Source organism: Monodelphis domestica, chromosome 4 (assembly GCF_027887165.1).
Source record: "Monodelphis domestica isolate mMonDom1 chromosome 4, mMonDom1.pri, whole genome shotgun sequence".
NCBI classification, from domain to species: Eukaryota; Metazoa; Chordata; class Mammalia; order Didelphimorphia; family Didelphidae; genus Monodelphis; species Monodelphis domestica.
The window spans coordinates 421,929,230-421,944,273 of NC_077230.1; the positions used below are offsets into that span (position 1 = coordinate 421,929,230).

At 48.0% G+C, this 15,044-nt stretch overlaps 1 protein-coding gene across 3 annotated transcripts in view; it reads left to right on the plus strand.

Moving 5' to 3' along the window:
• The first annotated feature begins 818 nt into the window (after positions 1-818).
• Positions 819-15,044, plus strand: part of EXOC3L2 (exocyst complex component 3 like 2) — a 29,399-nt gene continuing 15,173 nt past the window's right edge. Inside the window, exons 1-2 of one of the 3 annotated variants that reach the window (XM_056796354.1) lie at positions 819-1,078; positions 14,171-14,740. In XM_056796354.1, coding sequence (XP_056652332.1) covers positions 14,185-14,740 — 556 coding nt within the window. In that variant the 5' untranslated portion in view covers positions 819-1,078; positions 14,171-14,184. Of the gene's footprint in view, positions 1,079-14,170; positions 14,741-15,044 lie in introns of those variants that run through there. The other 2 variants (XM_056796353.1, XM_056796355.1) reach the window with 2 other exon arrangements.

The window sequence follows — 15,044 nt, forward strand, 5'->3', positions numbered from 1 at the left end:
TTGTCTCAGGATGGGAACCCTGACCTCTGGCCTCCTGAGAAATGTGCCCTTTAACCCAACCTCAGCTGCCCACAGGACTGGCCAGGCTGGAGCCAGGGAAGAGTCGGCATACACACAAAGGCATCTCTAAGCCTGTGTCTGAGCTCTGTCTGCCCCCAGCCTCCACCTCCATTCCATCCACTACAAAGATTTAGAAACATTTGAATTTTAATACTGAAGTTCCTGCACTTTTGAAGTCTGAAAAAGGCTTTAAACAAACCATTTCCCACAGCTGCAGACTCTATTCTGCCCATTTTCTAGGGAAGGAAATTGAGGTTACTCCTCCCCTTCATCACAGCGGTATGAAGACTGAATCTGGAGCTGGAGGACCTGGGCAAATCACTTCCCCTCAGCAGGCCTCAGTTTCCCCATCAGTAAAATGAGGGTGTTGTCTCTCAGCTGGTTCTGAAATTGAAAATCATGGATCCTGTGAGATCTCTCAGTCCCTTGATGTTTGGGGCCCCCAGGCTACAGAGAAGGCTCTGAGGGGCAGCAGGAGCCAGTCCCTTCATTTTACAGGAAAGCCAAAGCTCCCAGAAGACTACATGATTTGTCCCTTGTCACTCAGAGGGCTGGTGGCAGATCCAGGAATAGAACTCAGAGCTCTGGACACCAAGCCCAGAGTTCTCTCTTCACTAAGTAGAGCCAGGGGGAGGTGTCTGTGAACTGGAGGGAAAGGGATGTGGCTGGAAAAGACCCTTAAGGGGGAGCATGGCCAAGAAGGGGGTGGGGGCCAGCCCCAGGCCAGATCTCAGGCAGGGAGGAGCCAGGTTCTAATCACAGCTCAGCCTTGGAGGGCAGACAGATAATGAGTCCCTCCCGGCCCCCCTGGCCCCAGAGAGGGAGGGGTTTCCTGACAGGAAATTGACCCAGATCCGTCCCCCCACCCCGGTGGGGCTCCACTCCCCTCAGCCAGCAGTGCCCACTTGGAGCTTCCAGACCGAGGCTGGGACCAGCGGTCAGAGGGACTCAGGTGAGGGCCCTTCCCCTAGGGACCCCGGCTTCCCAGGCCCCAGCTCCTGGAAAGGGTTGGCAGGAGGTAGGATGGCCATAAGGAGTGGGGGGTCTTTTCTGTCCAACAACCTGGGAAAGCCCGGGGCTAGGAAGGAGTCGGGCATGGGATCTTCCATCTTTGGGAAGCCTGGGGCAGGAAGGAGACATCATGGGAACCAGAGGGAGGGAGTTCTAAGGAGAAGGGGCCAGGGACCCTCCAAGTCATTGGCTCATTGTCCAGAGGGTAAAACTGAGTCCCAGAGTTAGTCCTTGCCAAAGGCGCCCACCCGGTGAGGCAGAGATTACAAATCCAGCGTTCTGCTTCGGATTTTTTAGATGAGGGATGGAGGGATGGGGAGATGGAGGGATGGGGGGGAGGGAGGCCAGAGGGCAAAGTGAGAAGGCACAGGGTGGAGGGAGGGATGAAGAAATGAAGGGTGAAAAGAAGACCTGGAGGGGTGGGAGAGGGAGAGCTGGAGGCAGGATAGAGAGATGGGAGGCAGGAGAAGTGCCCCTTGGGAAAGAGGGAGGGATGGGCCATCTGCCAGTCCGAATTCAGGTAGGGAGGACAGCTGAGACCAGGGAGAGCCTGAGGATAATGGCTAAAGTGAGAAGGAGGAAGAAGAGGCAGAAGAGAAGGGCAAAGGGGGAAGGGCAGACCCTAGGGAAGAAAAAAGCTCTGGCAGACACATCCTGCAGGAGAGGGCAAGAGAGACGTCTGGGAAGTGAGTCAGGCTGGGACCTGGAGCAGTGGGCGCCTGGTGGGGGCAGTGGGGGGGGTTGTCTGACGAGGAGGTGGGAAGGGGTGGGATTAGGAATCTGGGAAAAATAGGTTCGGTGATACTCGAGCTGGGCAGAGCTTGGGAACAGGTAATGAGTCCTGTTATGAAACCAAAAACTCAATTGATTCTAATTTGTCTTCTACCCCTTCCTCACTGTGGGACCTTATATAAGCTCCTTCCCCTTCCTGCGCCTCAGTTTCTCCATTTAGAAATGAAGGGATTGTGTTCAAAGAGTCTCTAAGGATGAGCTCTGACGCTCTGTGGTCTGAGGACCATTTCCTGATCTCAGGGCTCTGCCATTCTGTGTTTGAAGCCCCCCTGCACGGTCTACGTTCTCTGTTCTAAGGCCCCTCCCAGCTCTGCCCCTCTGCACTCTAAGATGCCTTTTAGCTTTGAACATCTTCTGTCCGGATGGTTTTCCCAGCTCTCGTGTTCTTGGCTCTAATGGTTTTCACAGCTCTTAATCTTGGTGATTTTGACTGAGGAGACCTTAGGGATTTGGGGGAGTTTGGCTCTCCCCTCCCCCCACCATGATGGATCTCCAGGTTAAGAAGAGCCCCCCCCCCCCCAACCTCCAAGGATGAAAGACATCCGAAGGACTAGGCTACTGGAAGAATTAGCAAATCTAAGATCACCTGACTCCTTATCCCTTAAGGATAGGAGATAGGCATCCTAGCTGTGTGACCCTGGCCAAGTCACTTAACCTTCATTGCTTAGCCCTAACCACTCTTCTGCCTTAGAGCCAATACACAATATTGATTCTAGGGCAGAAGGTGAAGGTTTAAAAAAAGGAAAGGAAAGGAGATAGGAGGGGCAGATGGGATTCGTCCTTCATCTTGAATCCACAGGAGAGAGGGAGTATAGAAAGGGAGAGGGAGGACCAAATGCCTGGAGTGGGGGCTCTGAGTTGAGAACTAAAAGCTAAGCTCAGTGGTCTTGAGGGTGGTACTATCTATCAGTGGTTCCTTTAGAAGTAGACCTTCAGAGGCAAATGGAGGGATGATGGATTAGACAATGAATGAGAGGGCCAGATGGGCTCAGAGAAGGAGGTCTCCAGAGCTCTTCCACATTTTGATCAGTGACTTAGATAAAGGTGTTGACAGGAGGCTCCTGCAGTTCACAGGTGAGAGCGAGCTGAGAGGGCCATCAGGAGCAGGCCAATGGAGTTGTGGGTGAGGTTAATGACAGCCAACAGTCGTGAATGTTAAGTCTTGTGCTTGGGTACAAAAAATCAACATTACACTTATAAAATGATGGCGGCCCAGCTAGGCAGTGATCTTTTTGGGGTGCTTTAATGCATGTCAAGCTCATTTTGAGGCAGAAGGGTGATATGGCAGCAGACAAACGGGATATGGTCTGTCTCAGGAAGAAGGGCATGGCTTCCAGGAATAGGGACATGATTAGTCTTCCATGGACTCTGGTTGCCCTTGTCAGAGCTCATCTGGATGTTGTGTTCAGTTCTGGGCACCAGGAAGGACAGTGATGAGCTAGAGAGTGTCCAAAGAAGGGCAGCCAGGATGGTGAAAAACTCTGGGTCTGTGGCACAGGAGGAATGGTTGAAAGAATTAAGAGAGGTAACTAATTCCAGGCCTGGAGACTCAAGGTCCTGGGTTCAAATTTGACCTTAAACACTTCCTCCATGTATGACCCTGGGCAATTCACTTAACCCCAATTATTTAGCCCTTACCACTCTTTGGCTTTGGGACTCGATGTTTAGAATTGATTCTAAGACAAAAGATAAGGAAGGAAGGAAGGAAGGAAGGAAGGAAGGAAGGAAGGAAGGAAGGAAGGAAGGAAGGAAGGAAGGAAGGAAGGAAGGAAGGAAGGAGAGAGAACTAGTTAGTCTAAATAAAAGAAGGCTGGAGGAAAGAAGTGGAGTGGGTGGGGTGTCTGTTGTGAGCTGTCTTCAAAGATTCGAAAGACTGCCTCTGGCAGAGATATTAGATTTATTTGGCTCCAGACTGCAGAACCACCAGCACTGGGTAGAAGATAGGAAGATGCCAACTGATACTGGGAAAACTTCCTTACAAAGCTGTCTCAAAGTGGAATGAGATGTCTGGAGAAGTAGCAGGTGGATGAATATTGTCTAGTCCAGCTTCTTTTTGGGTATGGGTTGGATTAGATGGACTATTGATTGGTCCCTTCTTTGCTGCTCTCACATTCAGTGACTCTGAGTTGGTTTTTTCCTCCATTGGCACCATGACTACGGTCACAGACTTGGTAAGCTCTACCCCAAAATTGGGGAGCAGTACAGTCAGTCAGACAACAGGTTTTAATTCCCTATTGTAAGCCAGCTTGTGTGCTAATAGATAAGCTTACATCTAGTATGCGTAATTAGAGAACAGGTTTAGCTCGAAGCCCCCACTCACTCATTTTGGGCAGCTAGTTGATACAGTAGCTATAAAATGTTGGATGTGGAGTCAGTAAGACTCAAGTTTAAATCCTGCCTTATAGAGATACTGTGTGATCCTGGACAAGTCACTTATTCTCTGCCTTGGTTTCCTAACCCGTATGTAAAATGGAGATAATTAAGAGTACTTCTTTCTCTCGCTGTGTTCTAGCTATTATTATTGTTTTGTATAAAAATACAATAATTAAATAATGCATAAAAGGGGGGCAATTCAAGCATGTGCAGTGGACTGGGAATTAAGAGAAATGCATGTGAGCCTCAGTTTTCCAGAGCTCCCATTCCAGGTTCTGTCCCCTATTAGACCTAGAGCTTCTAGAGAGCTTTTCTTTGTGTCCTCAGAACTTAGCATAGTGGGGGGAGGGGGGGAGGTAACAACTGATTTATTAAGCATCTCTATGTTCTAGGCACTGGGGATACAAAAAAAAAAAAAAGAGGCAAAAGACAGTCTTTGCCCTAAAGAGGCTTCCAATCTAATGGAGGAAACCACAACAGAAATATACAAAGCAAGCTATATCAATCAATGGGATCAATAGGGACTAATGCAGAGGGAAGAAATCAGAAGAGGAGTGATTCAGTGGATAGAGAGAGCTGGGCCTAGAGACAAGAGGTCCTGGGTTCAAATGTGACCTCAGACACTTCTCAGCTGAGTGACCCTGGGCAAGTCACTTAACCCCTATTGCCTAGCCCTTACCACTCCTCTGCCTTGGAACCAATACATAATATTGACTCCAAGACAGAAGTTAAGGGTTTAAATTAAAAATAAAATAAAATAAAATGGAAGGGAAGAGTTGAAAGAAAGAAAGAAAAGGAGGAAGAGGAGGAATTGGGGGAAGGCTTCCTGTAGAAGATGGGAACAAGCAATTATGAAGTACCTGTTATGTGTCTGGCACTGAGCTAATTGCCTGGCTATAATAATAAATGTTTATTTTTTTTATCTTAAAATAAAATGTTTATTGACTGACTCAAGATTAGGGTAAACCAAGATAGGAGATCGCTAATGGTTAATTAGTCAAAAAAGCATCAAATCCTGTTTAGATTTTGATCCCTTTAAGTCTTTATCTAAATGGTTCAGCTTCCAAGCAATATAAATGCAAATTGAGCTAACTGGGAATGACCTTATCTTGGGGAGACAGTTCCCCGGCGGGGGCTGCGGTTTCCTTATCTTGTTTATGCTTCTCTGTGAAAGTGTCTTTATCCCTGGGAGAAAGGAAGCTTCTTGAGGGCAGACACTTTCACTTCCATTTGAGCACAGCACCATGTGCCTGCTTCTAAGGCATTTGATAAATATTCTTTCATTCATTCATTCATTCATTCCCTGGAGTCAGAAGATTTAAGTTCGAATCTCTGCTCTGCCACTTATCAAGTATATAACCTCGGGCCTCAGTTTCCCCTTTTGTACAGTGAAGGGGTAGACTTGATTATGCCAGAAGCTGAAAGTCGCCTTTTGCTCTGAAACCTACATCACTATTAGCATTTCTCATTCTCTCTCTTTCGTTTTCTCTTTCTCTCTTTTCTTTCTTTTTCTCTTTCTCTGTCTTTCTAATCTTTCTTTTTTTTTCTTTTTAAACCCTTTACCTAATAAATGTCCCCCCCCCCCTCCTCCAACCCTGGACAGCTATAATGTGTGGCCCTGAGGTGGTCTCATGCATTGAAATTTACCCTCTTCAAAGTTATGATTATGGAAAACAGAGAAATTTGTTCCAGCCCAATGGAAGCCCGCTGTGTGAATTTCAATACTGTGGCCACCTGAGGGGCGCTGCATTATTGGCAGTTAAGTGGGACCCATCAGTGGCTTTTTTGTTCACTAAAAACCTATTATTCACTGTAATTGGGGCAGCTCACAGAGAGACATAGAAAGCATTGGCCTTCTCCGAATGGAGCTGGAAGGAATGTTGGAGGTCATTTAGTCCTCCACTTCCTCATTTTACAGATGGGGAAACTGAGGTGCAGAGGTGAAATGACTTGTCTAAGATCATCTATGCAGCTTCTTTCTAGACAAGCCAAGGTGCCAGATTCAGAGCTGAGAGTGTCCAGCTTAGCTCCAAGCCTTCCCTTGGTTGGGCTGACTAGCTTTCTCCCTCTTCCTGAGTTGTGTCCTGCCTATTATGGGACCAAAGATTTAGAACTAGAAGGAAACTTCCTGGCCACCATTTTACAAGAGGAGGAAACAGGTCTCAGAAGTTTTCTCAAGACCACACAGGGAACAAGCAACAGAGCCACTGAGTCCCATGGGAACATCAGAGAAACTAGGGCTGAGAGAGGTGAGAAGCAGGAAAGCAGAGAATGCTAGAGTACTAATTAGTAGGCAGAAGGGGAGGATGATGATGGAGTGAGGAGTGGAATGTTGGGAATGAAGATGATAGCATGGTATAGTGGGGATAGTGATGGGGGGGGGGTTCGATAGGTAGAATGCTGGAGTCAAGGAGACCTGAGTTCAAATCCAGCCTCCAACAGGTATTTGCTATGTGACCTGGGGCAAGTCACTTAACCCTGTTTGCCTCAGTTTCCTCATCAGTAAAACGAACTAGAGAAAGAAATAGCAAACCATTCCAATATCTTTGCCAAGAAAAATCCAAATGGGATCATGAAGAATCTAGCACGACTGAACAACAACAAAAGTGTATAGTGAATAGAGCTTCTAATCAGAATGATCTGAGTTCAAATCCCACCTCAAACACATTAGCTGTGACTCTGGGCAAGTAATTTGGCCTCTCATAGACCCAGTTTCTTCATGTGTACAACAGTACAAATGCCTGCAAAATCAACCTTATTGCTTGTTTTCCTATTATGATTCTCTCCTTATCAAGTGGATTTCTCCTAAAGTAAGTAATACAAATATTGTTGACTGTTTCATAGCTAAAGAATCTGGGGCTCAGAAAGGGGAAGTTATTTGCCCAACTAGGAAGTGGCAGGAGCTGGAGCTTAAAACTGAGGCCCTTTCTTTGGCATCATGCCAGCTCTCATGATGGTGAGATCCTTAAAGCAGGACTCTTTGCCGTTGGCTTTTTTTATATGTGTAATTTATATCAGGATTCCAAGAAACACAAACGCCTTGATACATTTATGTGCCTTCGTGAATAAACGTCTGTTGTCACTCCCAGCTTGACTTAATCCTAGCTTTACTTGCTTTTATGATTTTCTGATATCCCTAAACCTCCAATATTCACTTGTTTACTATGCCCTTATAGTTGGCAAGCCACAAATGAATCTACCCTGGGACCTGGTTATGTTCAGTCCCAGGAAATCTAAATAGATTAAATCCTAAAGAACAGCCTAAGACAGGGGGCAGCTGGGGAGCTCAGGGGATTGAGAGCCAGGGCCAGAGATGGGAGGTCCTGGGTTCAAATCTAACCTCAGACACTTCCCAGCTATGTGACCCTGGACAAGTCACTTACCCCCATTGTCTAGTCATTACCTCTCTTCTGTCTTAGAACCAATACATAGTATTGATTCTAAGGCAGGAGGTAAGGGTTTAAAAAAACAAAACAAAACATCCTGACACCCTGTGCTCCTGGCTCAGGAGAGAAGAATGTTCCAATCCACATTGATCTCTCTCCTCAGTGTAGCTCTTTAGTAGCTGGCAATAGAGGAATGGTCATAATGACAGCTCTAATTCCTCTAGCACTAAGGTGGTGGTAGTGGGTGGTTTGTCCTTTTTATTTTGTTTTTGGCATTTCATAAGTGTTTTTTGACTGGCTAGGAAATGATTGCACCATAAAAAATCATAGAAATAATTAATAGAAACTTTAGAAGATTTCTATAAACCGATACAGAGCAAAGAAAACAGAACCAAGAACACAATTTATACAATGACCACAATGTAAAGGAAAATAATTTTTGTAAGCCATCAGAACTCTGATCAATGCAATGGTCAATAATTTTACTACCACCACTACCACCACCACCACCACCACTACTACTACTACTACTACTACTACTACTCTACTACTACTACTACTATTTTTTCTTCCTTCCTCTTCCTCCTCCTCCTTCTCTTCTTCTCCTTCTTTCTTCTTCCTTCTCCTTTCTCCTTTCTCCTTCTCCTCCTCCTCCTCTTCCTCCTCCTCCTCTTCTCCTTCTTTCTTCTTCTTCCTTCTCCTTTCTCCTTCTCCTCCTCCTCCTCCTCCTCCTTCTCCTCCTCCTCCTCTTTCTCCTCCTCCTCCTCCTCCTTCTTCTTCTTCTCTTCTTCTTCTTCTTCTTCTTCTTCTTCTTCTTCTTCTTCTTCTTCTTCTTCTTCTTCTTCTTCTTCTTCTTCTTCTTCTTCTTCTTCTTCTTCTTCTTCTTCTTCTTCTTCTTCTTCTTCTTCTTCTTCTTCTTCTTCTTCTTCTTCTTCTTCTTCTTCTTCTTCTTCTTCTTCTTCTTCTTCTTCCTCTCCTCCTCTTTCTTCCCATATCCTCATGCCACAGCACTATGGTTTTAAATTCATTTCACTAATGACTTATGAGTTGCCTACTCTGTACTAGGCACTCTATTAGGTTCTGGGAATACCAAGACAAAACTATAATAGTTGCTGCCCTCAAGGAGCTCACATTCTATTTGGCTATATGTACATGGATTCGCATGTACAAAAAATTATCCACAAATACAGAAAAGTACTTGGGAAGGGTCCCTAACAACTGGCACGATCAGGAAAGGCTGCTTACAGCAGGTGGCACTTGAGTTGAACCATGAAGGGAGTTCGAGGCTCTAAGAAGGAGGTAAAGAAAGAAGGTTTTCTAGGAAGAGATCCTAGCTTGTTTGAAGGCTATGCAAAAGGTAGATGTGATGTTGTTAGCAAAAACAGTGGCTAGAGTGCCTGAATGGGGAATAAAAGTGTGATCCTCCTAGAGTCAGATCATGGTTGGACTTTAAATGTAAACATACCTTTCCAGTGAGGCATGATACTCCTCTTTTTTAGAGAGGGAAACTGAGGCTCATCTAGGGGAAAGGATCCTAGGGAATCAATGGGTGATCGAACAAAGTAAATATACGGAAGCTCTTTGCAAAGCTTGCTGTATAATGGTGTGTGTTCTTTTTATGATTATTAAGAAGTTAGATGGGCATTTAGGTGACTCATTGTGCCTGGAGTCAGAAAGACCTGAGTTCAAATCCAACTTTAAACACTAGTTTTATAACCCTAGGCAAGTCACTTCACCCTGCTTGCCTCAGTTTCCTCATCTGTAAAATGAACTGGAGAAGGAAATGGCAGACCATTCCAGTATCTCTGCCAAGAAAACCAGCTGGGCCACAAAGAGTTGGACACAATGGAACAGCAATAAAAGTTTTGGAGAGGGAATTTGAACCCAGGTCTTCAGTCTCTAAGATCAATAATCCTCCTTGTCTCTCAGAGTTGGAGAAGTCAGATGTTTGGCAGTGCTGGTCTCCTTGCTTCTGCCTAATTCCTTGCCCTTGGAAGCCAATCAGTGGCCAGCAGTAGCTCAACCCCTGTATGTCAGCCATCAGTGCTTAGATGTTAAAGACCAGAGGCCAGCTTAATGTACACTAACTTCAAGGGTTCTCACAGCTTTCTCCATTGGCCTCTGCAGCTAGCTTGTTCTTAATTCAATCTCCAGAACCAGAGGGGACCTCAGAGGCTCTCTAGTCCACCTTTTTCATTTTGCACATGACAAAACTGAGAGCCAGGAAGTAGGTAAGTGGGAAGGGCAGGATTTGAACTCAGGTCCTTTGACTGCACAGCTAGTGATTTTTCTTCTGTACCCATGGACCCCGCCCTCAAAGGGGGACCGGATCATATAGTGTGATTAGTGGTGGTATCCGAGGGGAGGGGAAGGATGAGTGATGAGTGAAGGAACGCTGGTGTCAAGCCGCAACGGCTCAGAAGAGGGATGGAGTCATATCTGACTTGGTGGAGAGAGAGAGGAGAAAAAAATGCCCATTGCCTCAGCTCATAATAAGCAGAGGCTAGCCAAGAAAATTAAGGACAACAAAAAGGAGGGTTTTTAAAGCCATTGAGTTAAGGAGAAGATCAAAGAAGGAAGAGTCAGGGAAAGCTAGGAGCCTCAGTGGATAGAGAGCCAGGCCTGGAGATGGGAAGCTCTGGGTTCAAATTTGGTATCAGATACTTCCTAGCTGTGTGACCCTGGAGAAGTCACTTAGCTCCCATGGCCTAGCCCTTCCTGCTCTTCTGCCTTGGAATCAATACATGGCATTGATTCTAAGTCGGAAGGTGAGGGTTTTAAAAAAAATGAACAGTTCCATTGCCTCAGTTTATCTTGTTTGTGTCTTCTTGACCAAAGAGAATGATTTTTTTAAAATTCTTACCTTCCATCTTGGAGTCAATACTGTGTATTGATTCTAAGGCAGAAGAATGGTAAGGGCTAGGCAATGGGGGTCAAGTGACTTGCCCAGGGTCACACAGCTGGGAAGTATCTGAGGCCAGATTTGAACCCAGGACCTCCCATTTCTAGGTCTGGCTCTCCATCCATTGAGCCACCCAGCTGCCCCCCAAAGAGAATGATTTTTAAACTGAAGACAAAACCAGAATGGTTACTAGAGAGTCCATATCCAGGCTAAGAGGGCATAGAACTGTTTGGGTGGTCCAGATGAGCTCTATTCCAGAGTCCTGGAAAACTAGCTGGTGTGACTGTTGATCATAGAGAATGGAAAAGGGGCCCAAGGAGTGGAGAAGGGAAAAGGAAGAAAGTGGTGCCTGCAAACCATAGTCCAGTGAGCCTCACTTGCATTCCTAGTAAAATTCCAGAATGTATCATCAGGTAGCTGGTGAGTGAATATCCCTAAAAGGAATCCATGAGCACAAAAGGTTACCGTGGCTCTGTCAAAAACAAGTCACGCCAGCTTAACCTTATTTCCTTCTCTGAGAGGGTTACTAGACTGGTCAATCAGGGAAGGCGGTGGGTATAATTTACCTAGATTATATCAAAGAAATTGAAAAAAAAAAGTCTCCCAAACTATGCTTGTAGACAAGATGGAGAGGTGTGTCTAGACTCTCACAAGCTATGTTTTGGGACAAGATAGAGAGGTGGGTCTAGAGGACGAGACAAATAAATGGTTTTGGAATAGATTGAATGGCCACACCCAAAGAATAGACAGGAAATATTCTACACAGTTTATTTATTATGTTTGTTTATTAATTTTAAACCCTCACCTTCTGTCTTGGAATCAATACTGTGTATTGGTTCCAAGGCAGAAAAATGGTAAGGGCTAGGCAATGGGGGTTAAGTGACTTGTCCAGGGTCACACAGCTGGGAAGTGTCTGAGGCCAGATTTGAACCCAGCTTCTCCCATCTCTAGGCCTGGCTCTCAGTCTACTGAGTCACCTATCCACTCTCTCTTTTAAACCGTCTCTTTCCTTCTTAGACTCCATACTGTATATGGTTCCAAGGCAGAAAAATAGAAAAGGCTAGTCAATGGGGGTTAAGTGACTTGCCCAGGGTCACACAGCTGGGAAGTGTCTGAGGCCAGATTTGAACCTAGGACCTCCCATCTCTAGGCCTGACTCTCAATCCACTGCCCTCTACACAGTTTAAAGAAGGGCTTTCTAATGGAGTTACCAATGGATTTGCACTCAGCCCTATGATGTTGAATATTTTCTCAAAGACTTGGACAAAGGCGTAAATGGCACATGGCAAGGGGTCAGAGGAATAGCCACAATGGTGGAAGACATTTGGAATTCATGAGAACCTCACACTGCCCTGAAAGACCTGGATTCAAAAACTCAACTTGATAATTCAAGATGGCGGAAGCCTGGTTCTATGGAAGTTTGTCTGAGAAGATCTGGGGGTGGGAAGGTCTTAGTGTACCAGAAGTTGAATAGGAATCTAGCTGCAGTCAAGAAAGAAATACAATTTTTGGTCATGATCAGAGTGCATCTGGATTATCGAGCTCAGTTCTGGGTGCCATATTTTAGAAAGAACACAGACATTGGAGAGCATCCAGGAAATGGGCAAGCAGATGGCTGAAGGGTCTCGAGCTGGTCTGGGTAGGCGGGTATGGTTAGCCTGGAGAAGAGAGGGCTTGAGGGAGACCTGAGAACTGCCCCCAAGCCACCGAAGGACCATTCTGGGAAGGAGAGAATAGTGTCGTTCTGCTGCCCCCACCCCTACCCCGAAGGGCAAAACCAGGAGCAAGGGGGGGAGCTAGAGTTAGAGCTGCCCCAAAGTAGTGGGTTCTCCCTCCCTGGAGGGGGGTTCATGGGAAGTTGCCCTCTTGCCAAGTGTAGGAGAAAGGATTCTTGTTTGGGGACAGAGTAGAGTAGATGACCCCAACGGTCACTAGTCAATCAACAAGCATATATTAAATGCTTACTGCATGCACCGTGGGAAGGGCTGGGGGTGGGGGAGGGATGGCAAAGACAGAAAGCAAAAACAGTGTCTGCTCTCAAGAGGCTCCTGGTCTCATTCGGAAATCCCTTTCAACCCTGAGATGCTGTGAGTCATGTACTCAGGATGAGCTGTTGAAAGGAGGCACCACTTGAGAGAGGCCTTGAAGGCTGATTTTTGGGAGGGGATGGGGCCTGGGCAGGCCGGCTGGCTTCTCCTTTGGTCAGAACCAGACAAAGTGCAGGGGGCTGAGGTGGGGCTCGTCTGGGGCCAGTTCCACAGCCCCACCCAAAATGGCGCATCACTCTGGGAGCAATATTCTAGACAGGTCCCTGCAAGAAATGCAGAGTTCCAAGAGGCCCTGAGTGTGGGAGCCCAGGGGCCCACGGGAATGATTCAGGGAGTCTCTGAGCCTGGGGTTCGAAGAATCAAGGCTTCTTGAATTCAGTCAGGATTCCCAGAATTCTGAAATACTGAGATTCCGGGAGTCCAAGGGTTTGGTCTAAGACTCTAGAATGCTGCATCTGGGAGCTGAGGAGGAGGAGGAGGAGGAGGAAGAGGAGGAAGAGGAGGAGGAGGAAGAGGAGGAGGAAGAGGAAAAGGAGGAGAAGGAGGAGGAGGAGGAGGAGGAAGAGGAGGAGGAAGAGGAGGAGGAGGAAGGGGAGGAGGAAGAGGAAAAGGAGGAGAAGGAGGAGGAGGAAGAGGAGGAGGAGGAAGAGGAGAAGGAAGAGGAAGAGGAGGAGGAAGAGGAGGAGGAGGAAGAGGAGGAAGAGGAGAAGGAAGAGGAGGAGGAAGAGGAGGAGGAAGAGGAAAAGGAGGAGAAGGAGGAGGAAGAGGAGGAGGAAGAGGAGGAGGAAGAGGAAAAGGAGGAGAAGGAGGAGGAAGAGGAGGAGGAGGAGGAATAATGACCACTTATGCCACACAAACTGTGTGCTTGACAAATAGTATCTCACTTGAGACTCACAACAATGCTGGGAAGTAGATGCTTTTATCATCCCCATTTTACAGTTGAGGAAACGGAGGCAGGCAGTGGTGAAGTGACTTGCCCAGGGTTACACAACTATTAAGTGTCTAAGGCTAGATTTGAACTCGGGTCTTTCTGACCTAGCATTCTATCCATTGCACCAACTAGCTGTCTAAGATGAGATTGCGATCCTGAAACTCTACAAGTTAAGGATTTTCTAAATGCAGAATTCTAGGGGTCTGTGATTCAAGAATTCAAATATTCTAAGATTCCGTGAACCAAAAATTCCTGAAAGAATATAAGCCTGGGGGCAGCAGGGTGGCTCAGTGGATGGAGAGCCAGGCCCAGAGACGGGAGGTCCTGGGTTCAAATCTGGCTTCAGACACTTCCCAGCTGTGTGACCCTGGGCAAGTCACTTGACCCCCATGGCCTAGCCCTGACCACTCTTCTGCCTTGGAGCCAATACCCAGTATTGAGTCTGAGACAGAAGGTGAGGGTTTAAAGAAGAAGGGAAAAAAGGATGTAAGCCTGAGGTTTGAGGATTCTCCCAGGTTCTTCGAGTCTGAGATTTCGGGGCTCCGGAGCCCCAAGCTTTGGCTTCCCCGAGACGAGGCACGAAGAGTCCAAGAGATCCGGGACTGGAAAGGGGGCCAGGACGCTCAGTGTCCGATGTGCGGTGTTAAGACGCTGGTTCTGCTTGTAGGTCCCGGCGCCACAATGCCTATCCTGAAGAGCCTTCGCATGCCAGACCCAAAGGGGAGCCGCGCCAACACCCTGCCCCTGACGCCTTCCAGGAACCCCTTTGAGTCCTCGTCGGGGGCAGAGGACGAGGAGGAGAAGGGGGGGCTGGATGCCTTCCGCAGGGAGTCAGCCCCTACCCTGCCCAATGGGGCCTCGTGCCACCGCCGGGCCACCCTGGAGAAGCTGGTGGGCCTGTCACCCTTCAGGCTGGGCAGGGGAGGGGGCCGAAGGGTGGGCAGCCCTGGAGACGGGGAGTCGCGCTCCTTCCTGGGCCGGGTGCTGGGCCCTGGGGTCCGGCGGAGCTCTGCCGACTTTGGCCTCTTGGCCAGGCTCAACGGGGCCCGACAGGGTGGATCAGGGGATGCTGAGGCTGCAGGAGAGGCAGCCCGGAGGCTGGCCTTCTTGAGGCTGGGACGAGGGCCAAAGCCCCGGCGGGGCTCCCTGGCAGAAAGGCTGATGCCCTCAGGGGAGCCAGCCCTGGGGACGCCACCCCCAGCCCCAGCGCCACCCAAGGCGAAGGAGCCGCTGTCTGGTGAGTGGGGCGGGTAAAGAAATGTGAGATGGCCATGAGCCAGGGAGAGAGGGAGCCCGCCAGGGCCTCGACGCTAAGCCCTTTGGCCCCCCACTCTAATCCCAAAGCCAGCCGAGGCCCCAGGCTCATCCTAACCCCAACGCTGGCCCTGACCCCAAATGGAACCCCGCCTCAGACCCTGGCTCTGATCCGACTCCAACCCCACCCCCGAGCCCAGGCCCAAGAGCTCTGGAGGCAGTAAACCCCACCTCCCCTGCTTGCTGTCTCCGTGACCTTGGACAAGTCATCTACCCGTCCTGGGCCT